Source organism: Montipora capricornis, chromosome 8 (genome assembly GCF_036669925.1).
Source record: "Montipora capricornis isolate CH-2021 chromosome 8, ASM3666992v2, whole genome shotgun sequence".
In the NCBI taxonomy this organism is placed as follows: domain Eukaryota; kingdom Metazoa; phylum Cnidaria; class Anthozoa; order Scleractinia; family Acroporidae; genus Montipora; species Montipora capricornis.
The window spans coordinates 15,265,764-15,283,263 of NC_090890.1; the positions used below are offsets into that span (position 1 = coordinate 15,265,764).

Below are 17,500 nucleotides of genomic sequence, written 5' to 3' on the forward strand. Positions count from 1 at the left end.
CTCGGTATAGCATTTATTCTTGATTGCTACTAACCAACGATTCATTGTTGTATGCTCATGTCGTCATCAAAAGCTTAAATTTACGATAGTGCAAAGTTATATCTTGAGGTGACGTTTTCGTTGACGTCGCCGTCGTAGATCGTAAAGTCCTTACTGATCACACTACCGTGCGATGATTTCTATTTAAGTGGTTGACATTCATAAACTGTTTATCTTCAGGTACAAGCAACGAGCACTTTGAGCAGGCAAATGCACTGAAAAGAAAACGAAATGAAAGCCAACATGAAGGTTAGTTCACTGATAACTGATGTTGTATGAATGCGATGAAACTGAAGTGACAATTTTAGTTTGTTCACTGAATTATTGCTGAAACGTTTTAAGCGTGCTTGGACCTTGATGAATTAATGGTCTTCATCAAAGCTAAATCAAAAAGAATCATGTTGTACTGATACGAGTTGGGATGCTCTGCCACTCAGCAGCAAGAGATTCGTGAGACCTAAAGCCAATCAACTCAGGCTCGTTAAAATTTGGTCATATAGGGAGATGGTAAATATTTTATATCTAGTTTTAAGACAGGAGACCTGATTAGTAGGAATGGCATCGACTGTTTACAAAAGTTAACAAGGTAAACTAGTGCCAAAAAGGGTAAAGTGTTAGGGAAAACTTGCATGTGGGTTTGGTTTCACTTCTAATTGGCTTAGAAAGTGGCACAAGTCTTAATTTTACCATGCAGACGTTTGGCACTAACCCAAAGCATTTGAAATCTCACAGTAAATAGTTAGCCGGGAATTGAATTATCACACAAATGATAGAGGAGTTTCCAGACAGACTGGCCCACTTATGTCCACGTTTGCACGCTGCTGGAAGAATTGCATTTTTTCGCAAAAATCGTGAACGGCTGAAAAGAAGACAAGTTTCCTTGCGAACTTTGCGAAAAAGCCCCCAACTAGGACTCGCGATTTTGCGATTTTGCGAAATTTGCGAAACATCGCAAAAATTGTAAACGGTGAGTCCCCAAAGTTCTAGGACTCGCGATTTTGCGAAATTTTCGAAAAATAGCAAAATCGTAAAAGGTTCACCTTTTACAAGGCCCCAACTGGGACTCGCGATTTTTGTGATTTTGTGCGAAATTTGCGAATTTACCGTATAAAATCGCCAAAGGACAATTTGCGAAAATCTCTAACATATCGCATGTAACTATATAATGCATAGCCAATGTATGTACAGGACTCCTTCAAAAGCAACAGGCTGCACACTATGCATATGTTAGTTCATGGTATAAAGTTTTCATGAAACACGCTGTAAGTACTACTTACTTTACACAGTGAATCAAAAATTGGGAAATTTGTTCCATTGGAGATAATATAGCGCTCTAATGAGTCACAATAGAGGTGTAAAGAGATACCGGTACAAGATGAAACGAGCGTTCCTAACCTGTACACTGTTCTACATTCACGACTTGGCTCATGGACCCCTTTGTTTTCTAAAAATGTAACATTCTGCAAGGGATGAAGTTTGTGGTAAGTCTTAAATGACGTAATGAATAACCACTGATGTTGCACGGTTTGTTGTCAATTCTTTATTTGGATGTCCTTGATCTGGATGATATAATTGCAAATATAGGATTAAATGACCAAATGAATAGTAAGAAACAGGAATTGTTGAAATCTGACCGTATCAAGGAAATGAAATAATTATCGTTTTGCTTTCTCATTTTGCATCGTGTCTGACCTTCGCATTCGTCGCTTTGGTTCCAGTATGTAAAAGTTCTTTGAATTTAGACAGATTGTAAGATACATCGCTCGCGTTTTTTCTTGCAAACACTGATTCTGACCTTTGTATTTCATCGTTTGGCGCAGTTATGCCTCCTCTGGCTTTTGAATTCTAGAATCATAAGAACTGTGATGAAATTGTCGTTACTCAAACTTGTAGAATGGTTAGAAAAACTACGATAGTAATAATAGCATTTATTATACGACTGAAACAGTCCGAGGACCAATAACTAAAATCAACCAATCATATTGCTTTATTTGTGGTCCCGCGAGGGCCGATACTTTTTCAGTATGAGTCCGGGTATACTCCCGAATGATCCCGCTGTTCAGATCAATAATTTTTCCCTCTCAAATCAAGATGGTGGACAGAACGAACTACTCTTCTCTCAAAAATCAATGCAGAATTCCTCAGTGGATAGCTGACACAGAAATATTAACATTTCTCAAGACTCGAATAGTGGTGAAGGAGCTAAAATGTCGAAATCTTTACCTTCGGGAGAGAATTTACACAGAAACGGTAGCAACAACCTTCACAATGAAACTGAACGCAAAGTCGCCAATAATAGCCAAGAGCGAAAAGATTTTACTTCCACGCACAAGGTCAGTCAATGCACTAAAGAAAACGACGTCCAACATGAAAGCACTTCAGCGTTTTTGTACCAGCATAAACAAAACGAAAGAGCTAGAGGAAATGACATCGTCGGAACTTGACTAGAGAACCAGAAAGCATTCCCGTCATAATAGGGCTGTGAAGATCGTATTTTTTGAGATCATCCACGGTCTAGATCTTATAGACAGAGCACTACATTGGTATTCACCGATTCAACCCAAGCCCGTGAATGAGGCGGACGATGCACAGGCCAAGAGTTGAGGGCAAATAGGATAGACGCAAGGATCATCGATCGGAAGAAACATCAAGTCATCGTGCTCGAGATGAGCTGTCATGTCCACTAAGTAGGAGGAGGAGAAGACACTGAAGTATAGTGCATTACGATGGGGGCTCAAGCAACTTTATCCCGGATATAAAATTCATCAAGTTAACATCATTATAGATGTCCTGGGAGGCTGGTCAAGCAAGTTGGATACTAGTATCAGGGAATTGCTAGGAAGTAGAAGCAAAGATGCGCTGACGAACATGCAAAAATCAGTGTTGTCAAGCACACTGAATATTGCACGGATGTTAGGTTGCAACGTGATGCCGAACTGAAGCGAAAGAGTAATTTTAATTTGAATGTATCATACAGATGTTTTTACTGCATATATCATAATAATAATAATAATAATAATAATAATATTGACGCATATTGACGCTTTTGGTGTTTACTCAAGGAGTCTGAAGGATGAAGTCAAGACGTTAGTGGGCTCAGATAGGTACCGAGAGGTACTCAGAGGAATGCAGAAAGCCGTCCTGAGCCACACTCTTCACATCGCGAAAACATTCAAAGTCATGTGCTAGCCACTTGGACACCTTTGGGGCGCTAATGAGACAACACACAATTAGCCTTCCGTGGATACTATTTGGCTAGATATTTATTTTATTAATTTTACGCAATTTTATTCCTATCTAATGTAAATCCGTAATTTTTGAGTTAATACTGGCTACGTTTACACGCCCAGTGTTTGTGACTGGCATTCAGGCGTATTAAACTGCCATAATAATAGTAATAGTAATAATAATAATAATAATAATAATAATAATAATAATAATAATAATAATAAAAATTGTAACATGAGACTTACAAACTGAACGTTTCGAAGAGAAATATTTTTATTTGTATACTATTCTCAACCGCACACCTCTTGTCTAATAAACTATACCATGTAGAATTAAGAACATCTTTAAGAACGTTTCAGCCTCACAACGCCAAATTATATAAGAACGTTCAGCCTTAGTTCCAAATACGACGTTTTTATAAAAACAAAAGTGTATAATTTGCTTTCTGGGGTTAGTCCGGTGGTTAGAGACGGGAGCTCCGCGTTTAGGCTTTGCTAAATCTATATATTACTGATGGGGTCATGAGCTTAAATATAAAATTTAAAAAACTATATTAAACTACAAAACAAGTTATGAGGGGTTATAAAGGTATATATACAATTTACATAAGCGAGATTGCATTTAGCCGGTCTGTTTGATAATGTCGTAAAACACTTTATTTTCAAATTTACTGCAATTCATGCAATCGAAGCTGACTTGCACTGTAATAAGTTGAGCTTGCCATGTGCTTCAAGCCATAGCACTTATTATTTGTTGATGAGTACCAGGACAGATTTTAAGTTAAAATTTGAGTTCTTTCTGCATACAATTTAAACATTTGAGGGATATTTCGATTCCTGCGATCTGGTGCAGTGGGAGATTGTCGTCGTCGTCGTCGCAGCCACTCGCAAGCGAGTTTGGCGGCCAAAAGGATTAGCAGAGCAGAGACTCAAACAAGCCCCATCTACAGGGTCTCAAGGCGCCGTTGAGCAGCAGCCTTTCTCTGCTCACGGCGCACAGCTTCCTCAGTGAGTCAGGTGTTTTCAAAGTGTAGAACACCTTTCCGAGTTGTACTTTTCCAGACCTGTCTGTCTGCTGCTAGTTGTTCCCACTCGTTCACATTAATTCCACATTTCAGCAAGGAGTGCTTTAGCAAGTCCTTGTGTCTTTTCTTTGGAGTACTGACTGATTTAGTACCATGGGAGAGCTGTGAGTAGTAGAGTTGCTTTGGGGGATGGTCCGGGTTAATTTTCGGCACATTTACAATACTTTTTTCCCTCGACAAACTAAAATAAGTCCCACTAACTTTAATACATCGTTTGTTTTGATTGAAAAAAATTCTCTCGTTATGATTCTCTGCAGTTGAAACGTTTCAAGTATATTAGGAGATATGTTTATACTTATGTGTACTGTCTCGCGAGTGAGAAGTAAGCGTTTTAATGGCAACGTGAACTCCACATGTTTTTGTTGATTTCTGGTTGGACCACCGTTGTGGCTGTATAGGTCACACGCTTCGGCAAGTAACTCTGAAACAATGTACCACTCAGACTTAGTGAGGTTTGTTTTATGAAATTATGCAATGGTCTTCTACAACATTTTATGTTTATGCCTTTTCTCATTTTTTGCTGTTTTTCTGGTGATTGCATGTCAAATCATTTGTCATATGGTGTTTTCGCAGTGACGTCATCAAATCGCAAGGTCTTCTGAATTTTATCCATACGATGTTGAAGATAACCTAGAGTAAATATTTTTTCAAGTTTCCAATTCCGTGACGTCTTTCGTTTCGAAAGTACAACATTCTGAAATTCCGAATTGTCTTCTTGCGTGACACCATGATACAAAGCTATTTGGTTGAAAAAATGTCTAGCCGTATTATGAATCATAAAGTAAAGTACGATCGTCCGGGTGAGTGTAGTCCTGAGAAGGACTGTTTGAGATGACATTGACTGACGTTTCGACAACCTGAGCGGAAGTCATCTTCAGAGTCAAGTGATTTGTGTAACGTCAGTAGATACTATAAGAACTCCGGTCGTAGATGTCATTGGTCAACTTATTCGTGACATCTACGACCGGAGTTCTTATAGTATCTACTGACGTTACACAAATCACTTGACTCTGAAGATGACTTCCGCTCAGGTTGTCGAAACGTCAGTCAATGTCATCTCAAACAGTCCTTCTCAGGACTACACTCACCCGGACGATCGTACTTTACTTTATGATATGACTCCTGGGTTCAAACCATTTACAATTTTTCGTATTATGAATCTCAGCAGTTTGAGCGTTTCAAGTACATTGGGAGATGTGTTCATACACATTATTTTTTCATTAGCGAAAAGTAGTGAGTGAACTCCTGATGTTTTGTTTATTTCCGGCCACCATATGATCACCAACATGGCGTCTCCATACAACCTCTATAAGTTGCCTGAAACGCTTCAACAAGCACCCTGCGAGCAGAGCCTCCTTTTGTCTTTTTCTTTACTGAGGAGGAGAAGAGGAGGCTCTGCCCGAATCGCGTCAACTCTTTGAAGCCACCGCAAACCGAACCTCTGGACTAGTCAATCTTGTTTTCTCTTGTCAAACCAGTTTTTCCAGTGCGAGCGTCAATTTAGTGACAAAACTGATGGTTATAATTGAGCCCGCTGTACCGTGAAAACCCAATATGGCGGCGTGATTTGGCATATTAGGCTTGGATTCGAGACTGTATCCTGGCAACATGCAGCGCATACTCAATAAAGATCTTACTCGATTCATGCAGAGTCTTTCTCGAGAACGCCAAAATCGAGCAAGCAAAACTCTTTGAAGCCCCCGCAGCCCGAACTTCTGGACTAGTCAATCTTGTTTTCTGTTGTCAAACCGGCTTTTCCAGTGCGAGCGTCAATTTAGTGACAAAACCGATGGTTATAACTGAGCCCGCTGTACCATGAAAAACCAAGATGGCGGCGAGATCTGGCATATTAGGCTTGGGTTCGAGACTGTATCCTGGCAACATGCAGCGCACACTCAATAAAGATCTTACTCAATTCATGCAGAGTCTTTCTCGAGAACGCCAAAATCGAGCAAGTTAAAGAAACGCTCTGCTAGTAGGGTGTTCAACAAGTAACTCAGAAACGATGTACTGCACAGACCTGAGAATTGTAAAGGTGATTTATGAATTTGTCTACAGCATTCCAAGCTTTTGGCTTTTTTCATTAAACGGTTTCGAATTTATTTTCTTGTTGCGTGACAGTGAAAACACACCATTAATATCACAGTACTAACTGCAGATAAAATTTATATGGATTACAGTAATTTTAATTATTAGTTATTGATAACACAAAAAGTGAAGTTCTCTTGATGAACTTCAGTAGTGACATATTGCTTGAGGTGAGAATTTGAATAAAAAAAGACATTTCAGTTGTAAATAACACAAGTTATAAGTTTTGATTGGCACGTTTATTTATCGATAATTTCCCTTCAAAACAACAGTACAGAGCTGTGCAATCCAATGCAATCTATTTGATGATCTTATTTCTATCATGAAAAAAGCATTGTACTCCCTATGCGCATAACTCCAAGATCTAGTCCGCTCAGGGATCAGCACCACAGGAAAAACGCATGGCGCATGCATGCGTATTATTTACCATGAGATAGACCAAAGGAGCCCTTGCTAGTTCTAATCCAATTCAGCCATGAGCTGGCTCATAGGAGCCTTTGATCACTGGTTTTGGAGACACTGTGATCACACCAACCTGTGAAAGATTTCTGTTGAAATGTGGTTGACGTCCACAATGTTCTTATCTTTAGGTACAAGCGAAGAGGTTTTTGAGCCGGAAAATAAACAGAGAAAACTAAAGGAAAGCCAGTGTGAAGGTTGGTTTAAAGTACAAATGTGATTCATAGAGAGTACGAATTTAATGTCGTCTTAATTTTGTGCACTGTATTATTGGTCAAATCTTTGAAGCATTCTTAATGCTTGTGTGAGTTAAAGGCCTTCACCACACTAAAACTAAGAAAGCAAAGGTTGTTAAGCCCTTCGGTTGCAACTTGGGATGCTCCGCCACTGAGCTATGAGAGATTCGTGGGAGTTTGAGGCCATTGATCTAGGCTCGTGTGACAAACATTTTGTATTATGCAAGAATTGAAAGGTCAAATGGTTGCATGTTGCAATCACATTTAAGGAGTTGTTATAAATTCTAGACATAGCTTTAAGACGAAATATTTACTAGTGGAAATGGCATTGACAATTTACAAAGTTTTGTCAATTTGGTTGTTATTATTCTCTCCATCTTTTAGGAGCAGATTCCAATTTGGCGGAATGGCGGAAAAATTGCCTTGTAGGAGGGAGGAGAGATTCCTCCCTCTAAAAGCATCCCAGCTTTTTAACTTAGCCTTGTTTGAGAGAATATCTCCAAGTTTCACAAAACCTACTTCTTTTGGTCTCTTATTGTATATTGATTGCTTGTTGAACAAGAGGTTCTGGTTGTTCCAGATGATCTCATTTAAACGTCCTGTTTTGTAGCTATGATATCATGATAGCCATTGAAGTCAGACCAAGTTACAAGACATTCTTTATAAAAAAAAATGGTAATTTGCAGGGTAGGCGCGATGGATTGAAATTGCACTGAAGCAGAAAACTATTTCCTACGTTCTTAAGATAGTGAGACAAGAAAACTTTCTAAGGGCTAACATTATCATCTAAATACCTTTCAAGACTCACAAGTCTTTGAGTTTCAATTAAATATTCAGGGTGAAGCATTTTGAGGCCACCATCTTCATATTCACTAATTAAGGCCAATCTCTTGATTTTGTCTTGCCTCTTCACACAAAATTAAATATCACAGAATTTGTGCTTTTAATTATATCCTTATCAAAGGAAATAAGGGAGGCTCGATACAGAAACTTAGGCATAGCGAAAGTTTTGACTATTGAATTTGACCAATTAGTGTTAAGTTTCTACATTGCCAGCAACTTAAAGACTCTTTTATTGACTTTAAAGTTAAATCGAAGTTGAGCTCTTTGTTTTTATACTGATCATAAGTAAAAAAGATACCCAGTATTTTAATTGGCTCGTTCACCTTGTTTATATCGAGAACTTCATACTTTCGATAAGAACATTCTAATCAGTAGGCTTTTCTTTTGTCCTTATTAAGTTAAGCCCTGAACATTGACCATATGTGTTCAATAAGGAACTAAGAGAATCATAAGATTCTTTATCACGTAACAGTTTGTGAAGTCATCGGCGAAGGCGATGCATTTAATTTCTTTGTCTTCTACTACTATGCCTTTTATATCTTGATTCTCTTTGATAGGGGCAAGTAGGGTTTCCAAAGCTGAAATAAATATATAGGGCGAGAGAGGATCTCCCTGTCTAACCCCTCTTCCGATAGAAAAAGCGGAGTTGCTACGCCATTATTCATCAACTCGATATATTAGTATAGTACCCACTCAACAAAGGATTCTCCAAAATTGAAATTTTCCAAGGTTCTGAAAAGAAAGTTCCAACTTAAGGAGTCAAACACTTTCTCAAAGTCAATGGTTACCACGAGACCGGGAAGATTGTATAACTTTGTGTTGTCCATAATATCACCCATAGTCCGTACTGCATTAAAGATGTTCCTTCCTTTTACAAGCACACTGATCGGCACTAATTAAATCGGAAAGAACTTTCTCGAGTCTTAATGTTATTGCTTTGGACGCGATCTTAACATCCACATTTAACAAAGAAATGGGTCCCCAATTCGCAACATATCTTTTATTCTTGTTTTTCTCCTCAACAAGTTTTTTAGTTTTTATTAGAATAATACCTTGCTTTTGGGAGTTTGCTAATTCTCCTTTTTCAAAAGAGCTGTTTAAGGAGTCGACTAAGAGATGTCCTAAGATTGGCCAAAATACTTGATAAAATTCTGCTGTCAAGCCATCGTTACCTGGGGATTTTCCGTTTTGAAACGTTTGTAGAGCTTTAAAACACTCCGCCTTTGTAAGAACCCCTTCGCAAATTTGTTTAACGTCTTCATTTAAAGTTGGTAAACGACATTGGTCAAGAAATGCATCGCTTGCATTGTTATGATTGGGTGAGTCGCGGTTAGAATACAATTCAGTATAGAAATCACACAATTCTGATTAAATTAATTTAGGATTAGTTATTAATTTACCGCCTTTGTCAAAAAGGTTGCGGACGTAGGAGTTGCTGATCTTTCTACTTTCTAAATTTAAGAAATATTTGTTATTTTTATCACAGTGTTCATACCAGTTGGCTCTAGAACGAATAACATTGCCTTGAATAATACAATCGTACAGTGAGTTGTACTCAGATTTGATCGTTTTTAGCTGTATAGCATTATTTTCTATCGGAATAGTGTCAAAAATCTCTTGGCGTTCTTTCAATTTATTCTCGATTTCACTAAGACGGCTTCTCCTTTCTCTTGCTTTTGTTTTGGTATATTTCATTGTTACTTGTCTTGTTTTATATAATTAAATCCCACAAAGGGCCTTTGTCTATAAATTCTACTCATCACGTGAGTAAATACTTTTAAAGCTCATCTTAAGAACCATCCTCGGAGACCCAGGGGCAGATCGCGGAGACAAGGGAAAGTCTAAACTGGCAAAAGAAAACTTTAAACAAATCCCGCACACTTGGAAATACGCTACTGTAACGACACCTGCGAAAGGTTCAGCGTATTTCTGCGCCGATATTCCGAACGATTTCCTGTACATTTTGTGCTATGATTGAGACTTTTCTCCTCGAGCAAAACCTTGCCAAATGAACCAGGCAAGTATGGCGATCAAGTGATTTCCGTGTAAGAAGACACGAAACGACTTCTCATTGGGCAGAAAAACACAAAGAATTTCTGGCACCAATCAGAATTGAGAATTACCCCGACTGTCTGGAACTGGCTGGTAAGAACGTGTGCCCAGGGGCTCTTCTCGCCTCACTATGCTTTTCTTTGTGGCCTTTTTCTTTTGCCGGTTTAGACTTCCCCTTGCTTCCGCGATCTGCCCCTGGGTCTCCGAGGATGCTTAAGACCCTTTTTTTTTAGACATGCATATACTTAACAGAGATTTTAATAATACTTCCCCTTATTATTTATCAATTAGTTTTTACCACATTGTATATATATATTCTTCATTTATTAGTACTTGCCATATATTTAGTTAGATATTTATCTATTATTTCTCGTATTTATAACTTACAAATGCGCATCAGATCATAGTCATGTTAGGATGCGCACTAGAAATGAATAAATTATTATTATTATTATTATTATTATTATTATTATTATTACTATTACTATTACTATTATTATTAGGGAACGTTGTCTTTTACAAGGTTGATATATTCTGGATCTTCTAACAGGCTAGAATTCAATTTCCAATATGATGGTCCAGTTGGTTGCTTTTCAACACTGTTAACCTGGAGCACTATAGCGGCGTGGTCTGTGTGACGAAGCAATGAATGTAGCGGTATTGGAGGAACTCAACTATATTTAAACTGTTCAATAAGGGTTACAATGGCGGTCAAAAGGTGAAAAGGCAAAAACTTGTTCAGTCTTAATGACGTAAACAATCACAGGATCTAAATACAGTCACGACCGCCGACCAGAAATCACCATGCATAACAAATGAGAACTAGCAAATATCGACAAATCAATTAAACGTTCAGAGCACTGTTCAAACTATTCCACATCTTCCGGGGACACGCAGATGTCCTTAACCCGGTCGGCAATTCTCCTGATAGCCTGTCGTGCAGCATGTCTTTGTGGTCTTCTCACAGGGGGTGGAGTTTGTACTGTGGCAGCTCTGTTCCCTGTGTGACTCACTTCCTTGGCCTGAATTTCTAGAGAGTGCAATCTTGTTATAGGGCGGTTTGTTGTTCCATTGGCGGTGCGTACATTGGCGGAACGTACAAGTCCATCATGACCTCTGTTAATGGATGTGACAAGTGCTAGTTTCCAGTTTACTCTCGGGCTGTCATCGTGGATGAGAACTACATCGCCAACCCTCACAGATTCGGTGTTGACTCCTGGTCTTTTGTAAAACTCTCAAAGGGAAGTGAGGTACTCGTGACGCCAACGTTGCCAAAAGTGTTTAATCAGTAAGGCGACACGTTTTGCTTTCCTCAGGAAATCTGCGTTCGATTGGTAGGTGGGATCACTCACTTCGTCGCTCTCTACTAGCGGATGTGGAAGTGACGTTATTAGTCAACCATAAAGTAGGTGTGACGGGGCTAGTGCCTCTGCATCCTTAATGTCTGAAGAAAGATAGGTCAGGGGGCGGTCATTGAGAATTGCTTCTACCTCAACAATAATTGTTTGAAGCGTGCGCAGGTCTTTCTTAATGGTGGATTTAGTGAGACGTTGAGACGTTCCCAAAAACCCCTATACCAAGGTGCCCTCTTGGGAATGAACTGCCATTCAACGCCTTCCCGTGCAAGTGTTTCCTTGAGTGCATGAGATTCAAACAGTTCCTTTAGTTCATTGTTTGCTGATAGAAATGTTGAAGCATTGTGGGATATTAGTTTCCTTGGAAGATATTTGCGACTTGCAAACCTGCGAAAGGCGAGTAAGAAGGCTTCAACAGTTAAGTCTTCGACAACTTCAAGATGAATAGCTCTAGTTGTTGTGCAAGTAAACAAATATATGTAGATCTTTGTTTCAATACCAGCGTTTCGAACATACAAGGCTCCAGTGAAGTCCACCCCAGTGGCGTCAAAGGGCTGTGTTTGTTGCATTCTTGACTTTGGAAGGGTGGAGATATGATGCCAAACGTGCAGCTGTCAGAGCTGCCATAACTTCAAGTTCAGGAAGGGTAAAATGCTTCCTTGTCGAAGCAACACGCGACTTTGCCATGGTAAGTGAGGATTGGTTTCCACGTACTAAGTAAGCAGCGGCTCCATAGGCTCTCTGGCTTGCGTCCGCAAAAATGGGTAGTTCTGTGTCATTGCCGTCAACACAGACATCAGAGGTGAAGTAGCAACGCGGGAACTCAAGTTTGGTTGCATTTCCTATCTCCTTCGCTAGAACACGCCATTTTTGATCAAGAGAGGGTGGAAGTGGTTCGTCCCAATCTATCCCTTCCTACCACAGTTCTTGTATCAGAATCTTGGCAGCAGCTGTGACCGGTTGGAGTAGGCCGAGTGGATCAAAGACCTTTGCTGTTTCTTGTAAAGCCTCTCTCTTGGTTGATAACGGATGGATAGAAGTTGCTTGCTTATATGAGAATCCCACTGTGTCTGAAGTTATGTTCCATAGTATGTCAAGTACCTTTTTGGCTGGGCTTGTGTCAAGGACTTGATCCTTGGCTGCAAGATGCTGAAGTCCAGGACTGTTTGAACTCCATGACGTGAGATTGAAATCCATTGGTGACATTGTGTTCCTGGCATCTTGATAATAGTTATCTGCTGAACCATCATCACTTACTCCAGAGGCGAGGTCGTCCACGTACAGATTTCTTAACATATCTATGCTGACTTGGTCTGTAGACTGTGTGAGGTGTTTGTTGAGAGTGGCATTTAAGATGAAGGGGCAGCTTGTGGCACCAAACATAACAGAATTGAATCGGTATACAATGCATTCATTCTCCGAGTCATCTGCATTAGATAACCAGTAGAATCGTGTGGCATCTCGATCGGCTTCGTCAAGGTTTACATGTGAAACTGCCTTTTCAATGTCCGCAGTTATGCCATACTGGATAGAGACGAAATCTTAGAAGTATACCAGTAAGGTCATTGAGCAGCGGAGGACCTGGCTGCCTGGCTGTAAGCAATCATTCAAGCTGGGTTGATCACCTTGTTTGAAACTGCAATCGTACACGATGCGTAGAGGAGTTGTGGTGGAGTCCTTGTGGACAGCATGGTGGGGTATGTAGTGACATACTTGGTTGGTTGTATCTGGATCTTTCACCTTTTCAATGAAACCTCGAGACTGATGTCATTGTACAAGTGTAGTTTCTCAGGATTTGCAGATAGTCGTCTGACCATGGAGCGAGTTCTCTGCTTAGTAATTTCTGCATTTGATGGTAAAGGGGGATGTTGTGGTCGCCATGGCGACCTTGCACTGTACCGGCCGTCCTCCAACATAATAGATGTGTCTTCATAATACTTATAATAGATGTGTCTTGATTCAATACGCCAGAAACGTTCCAAATCAAATTTTTCTTGTTGATGCTCGGTCACAACACTTAACATAGAAGTGTTGAGGTTCTCCGAATGGTTACTTTTGGAGAGGGGGCCCGAGAGGAGACACCCTATCTTTGATTTGGCTGCTGTGGGACCTGGACCCTTGATAACTTCGTTTCCCACTACATCCCAGTAATGATCCGCGCCGATTAGAATATCAACTGTGAAAGGTGAATCATCAACGTTAACGTGTGCTAACGTCAGTCCCCTTAAATGCGACAAGACCCTTACATTGGCGCCAGTGTAAGTAGTGAGGGGTGCAGCGGTTGTTGATACAATGATCACGTGAATTGGAATGGTCTCCTCTTGAGTGGTTTCAAGGCAAATGGTAGCAGTGTTAATGCGCTTAACAGATGATGTGTTTCCACCGAAAGTTGACAGGGATATTGCCTCTTGCGTTTCTGGTTTCAGATCAAGCTTGGCTGCCACATCTGATGTAACGAAGGAGCGTTGAGATCCCTCGGTATACCTTGCAGCGGTTATGTGATTTGCATTTAGATAGTGAATGACGATTCAGACAGTTAAAGCATGCCCTTGCGTCACGTACAATTGAGTGTCTCTTTTCCTTATCTGTCACAACATTGCAGTCAGTTCGACTGTGTTCACCCTTACAAAAAAAGGCACATTCGTTTGGTGGGGCGGTCACCACTGTTAGAAGCAGAAACAGGTGTACGAGGCCTTGAAGCCGTGAGAAATGTAGCAGTAGTAGCAGTTGTTGAGTTGCCACTGAATTCATAATCACAAGAAGTGTTATGACCCCCCTGTAAGATTTCAATTTCATTCAAAATTGCCTTGCGTAAATTATCAAGTTGCCACTCCTTGTTTCCACTTTGTCTTTGCTAGATTTCTCTTAATCCCGTTAGGTAATTTCTACTGAATGATAGGAACAAGAATGTCCCCATAAGTTTCTGTTTTCTTTCCTAGTGTCTCAAGTCCCCTGATGTGAGTCTTAAATGATCGGTGGGTGATGATAGGTTCAGTAGTGCTTCCATGTGTGCGTTGATGATCTTGTGGGGTCGAGCGAATCTCTCTTACAGCAACTGGATACTCTTAGCGTAATTAGCATTGGTTAATGGCAACCCGGCAATGACTCTTTCAGCTCCGTCACGTAACTGCGCTCTCAAATAATTGAACTTTTGGACATCACTAATTGTAGAGTTATCGTGTACTGCAGACCGGAAAGTGTCCCAAAATGATTGCCATTCAAGCGGGTTCCCATTAAACGATGGTAATACAAGTTTAGGAAAACGGTTACTTTTAAACGAATGACTTGTACTCAGCGGCGGCGATGTAATCAGTGAATTCTGTGATGAGGCGGATAGATTACTAGAATGATCGTTACCTGGTGTTTTAGTCGACGGAATTGGGTTGAATTGTTGATTTTCTTGTTCCGTTTGCGACGTAGATGGAATGGATGGTTGATTTTCCTTTCCCATTTGCAGCTGTTGTGGTAAGGTAATGCCGGCATCTTGATGAGAAGACGCATGATGACTAAAATTCTTGTTTGTGAGCTCGATGAACCTCTCGGCAACGCATACTTTCTCTATGATAAGCCCATCTAGTTCCTCTGCTACGAGTATATCCTGCTCAAGATCCTCAGGTGTTGCCAGCAAAACTACTATCTTGTCGTTAAATTCCTTAAGTGTCTCTTTTGCTTTAGCTGGTTGACGAATGACCTGAGTAGAGCGATCTGTGTGTCGGTAATTGTGTCCTTTGCTGTGTCATCGATTTTCTGTCTCAACTTAGTTACGTGCGCCTTGTGCTAACAATTTGGTTAATTCCTCCATCCTGGTCCCGGCACCAAAAAATGTGACGAAGCAATGAATGTAGCGGTATTGGAGGAACTCAACTATATTTAAACTGTTCAAAAGGTGAAAAGGCAAAAACGTGTTCAGTCTTAATGACGTAAACAATCACGGGATCTAAATACAGTCACGACCGCTGACCGGAAATCACCATGCATAACAAGTAAGAGCTAACAAATATCAACAAATCAATTAAACGTTCAGAGCACTGTTCAAACTATTCCACAGTCGGTTTTGATGGCTGAAATTATACCCGTGTTGTCCACATCATCTTGAAAATCATCGCTTATTAGCCAATAATCTAGCCGACGTTGGACTAAAGGCTTATTTTGTTTCAACGTGAAGCGCTTTTGATCCGGGTTCCTGAGTCTACATATCTCTACCAGGTTAAAGTCCAACATTAACTCACGGATTTTCGTTACCACGTCTCTTTTAAGAGACATTAAAATCACCTCCCATGATAAACTTGTAGTCCTGGTCATAGTCACTCTCAAGTAAAGTAGTCCTGAGATTTTCATAGAAGTCAATGGCCTCATAGCAGGGGCACCCAACGAATCTGTTCCTCACTTTATCTGTTCCCCAGAGGAATCTTGTTGGCTGGAAAAAATACAGGTGTTCCGATGAGCTGGCTGGGAAATTTATAATTGATAGAGGTTGTGCCTGGGAATTACTGACTTTTTCTAGCATTTCAATCCGAGCTGGCTGTAGAAACTCTGAAGCCGAAAGATAAATACCGAAGTGGATCCTGTCTTTACAAGCCGCAAGATCAAAGATGAGCTTAAAGCTAAGGAACCTAAACCTCCAATTGTCAACCAGCAAAAAGTTGTATATTCCTATCAGTGTGATCTGTGTGATGCAGATTATGTCGGCTTTACAAGCCGACAACATGGAATCGAGCCATGTGAAATCGCCAAGAACTTTAGGGTTCTGAGGAAGTGCTCGAACAAGTTCGATTGTTTGATTTTTGAAATGTTTTTTATTCGGGACCTTAAGCCAAAATTAAACAAACAAAGTGATTCTATCCGCGCAAAGCTGTTTGCTTAACACTTCCAATAGTTTTCATTCTTTTCACCTCTTATTTACACTTTATTTTCGCATTCTGTTATTTTTATTGTTCGTACTTAGCTTTTACCTTCATTCCATTGTTTCAGAAATTGTTTATATGCGGAAATTTTATTCACGAACTCTAGCTTGAAAATGACCGTGGAGCGGTCGAAACGTCGTTCTTATTTTTTATCGCTCGTTTTTATAACTAAACGTTTTAGTAAGAACTTATTACTTCGTATTTTCATTAACTGGGGTATAATAATACATTTTACAACAAATTGGTCGTTGGGTGCCCCTGTCATAGGTTTTGTGAGGAGCATAAATGTTGATCAACAAAACAGGATAATCTTGAACTAGCGCTTCAACGATGACAAATCTGCCATGACTATCTTTCCTGACCGACTTCAAGTCAAATTGTAGGGCCTCACGTATTAACACCAGAACGCCATTGCTATGATTTGATCTGTGCGAATAATACATGTTTCCCGGCCACTGAAATTTCCAACTATCAAAACATCTGGCGTACTAAGTGTCTCTTGCAAAAAAATAAAATCGTCTTTCTGGTCCCATGTAAAGATCGATTTACGTTTGTTGAGATCACGAATTCCTCTAACATTTAAGGATAAAACATTAAAGCAGACGTTATTCATACAAATTGGTTGATCGATGTTACATTAGTAAAAACTTGATAGTGAGCAGAATATAATAATCGGGTACGGTACCGGCTGCGATAAAAAAACTCGATGGACATAAAACGAAAACGAAGACTATGGGCGAAAATTGGTGAACAAATCCCACATACCTCTTACTCCTGAAAAACTGTTTACGAGCACAAACAACCGCCTTTTACATCATTCAACCCCAAGCTCATTCACCGGAGTGTGTAAAACGTCCTTGAGGTGTGAAATAAAATACGCATAACATATAAAGTAGAAAGTGTCAAATATAGCAGGAATTTTCTACTACTTCTGAAATCAGCATTTCTAGAGAAAATGAATAAACATGATAGCAACGCCATCCCAGATAAACTTCTTACATTTTACATCTTGACGTATTAACCGTTGATGCAAAGCTCTGATCTACTAAAATATTGCATTCTTTAACTTTTCCATTAGAATCTTTCAGATCTCATAGATTTCTTTTGGGAGGTCTTCATACATCCTGTATCCTGTGTCCTTGAGTTTCCGTCCGCATTTGAGCACCCGTTCTCGGTCTGAAAACCTTAGGAAACGCGCAGTGATGATCCTTT

At 39.9% G+C, this 17,500-nt stretch overlaps 1 protein-coding gene across 3 annotated transcripts in view; it reads left to right on the forward strand.

Moving 5' to 3' along the window:
• LOC138014603 (NLR family CARD domain-containing protein 3-like) overlaps window positions 1-17,500 on the forward strand; it is a 203,076-nt gene that overhangs the window by 179,693 nt on the left and 5,883 nt on the right. For 2 of the 3 annotated variants that reach the window (XM_068861729.1, XM_068861731.1), the window contains one exon: window positions 7,030-7,095. In XM_068861729.1, coding sequence (XP_068717830.1) covers window positions 7,030-7,095 — 66 coding nt within the window. Of the gene's footprint in view, window positions 1-219; window positions 289-7,029; window positions 7,096-17,500 lie in introns of all 3 variants that reach the window. The other variant, XM_068861730.1, reaches the window with a different exon arrangement.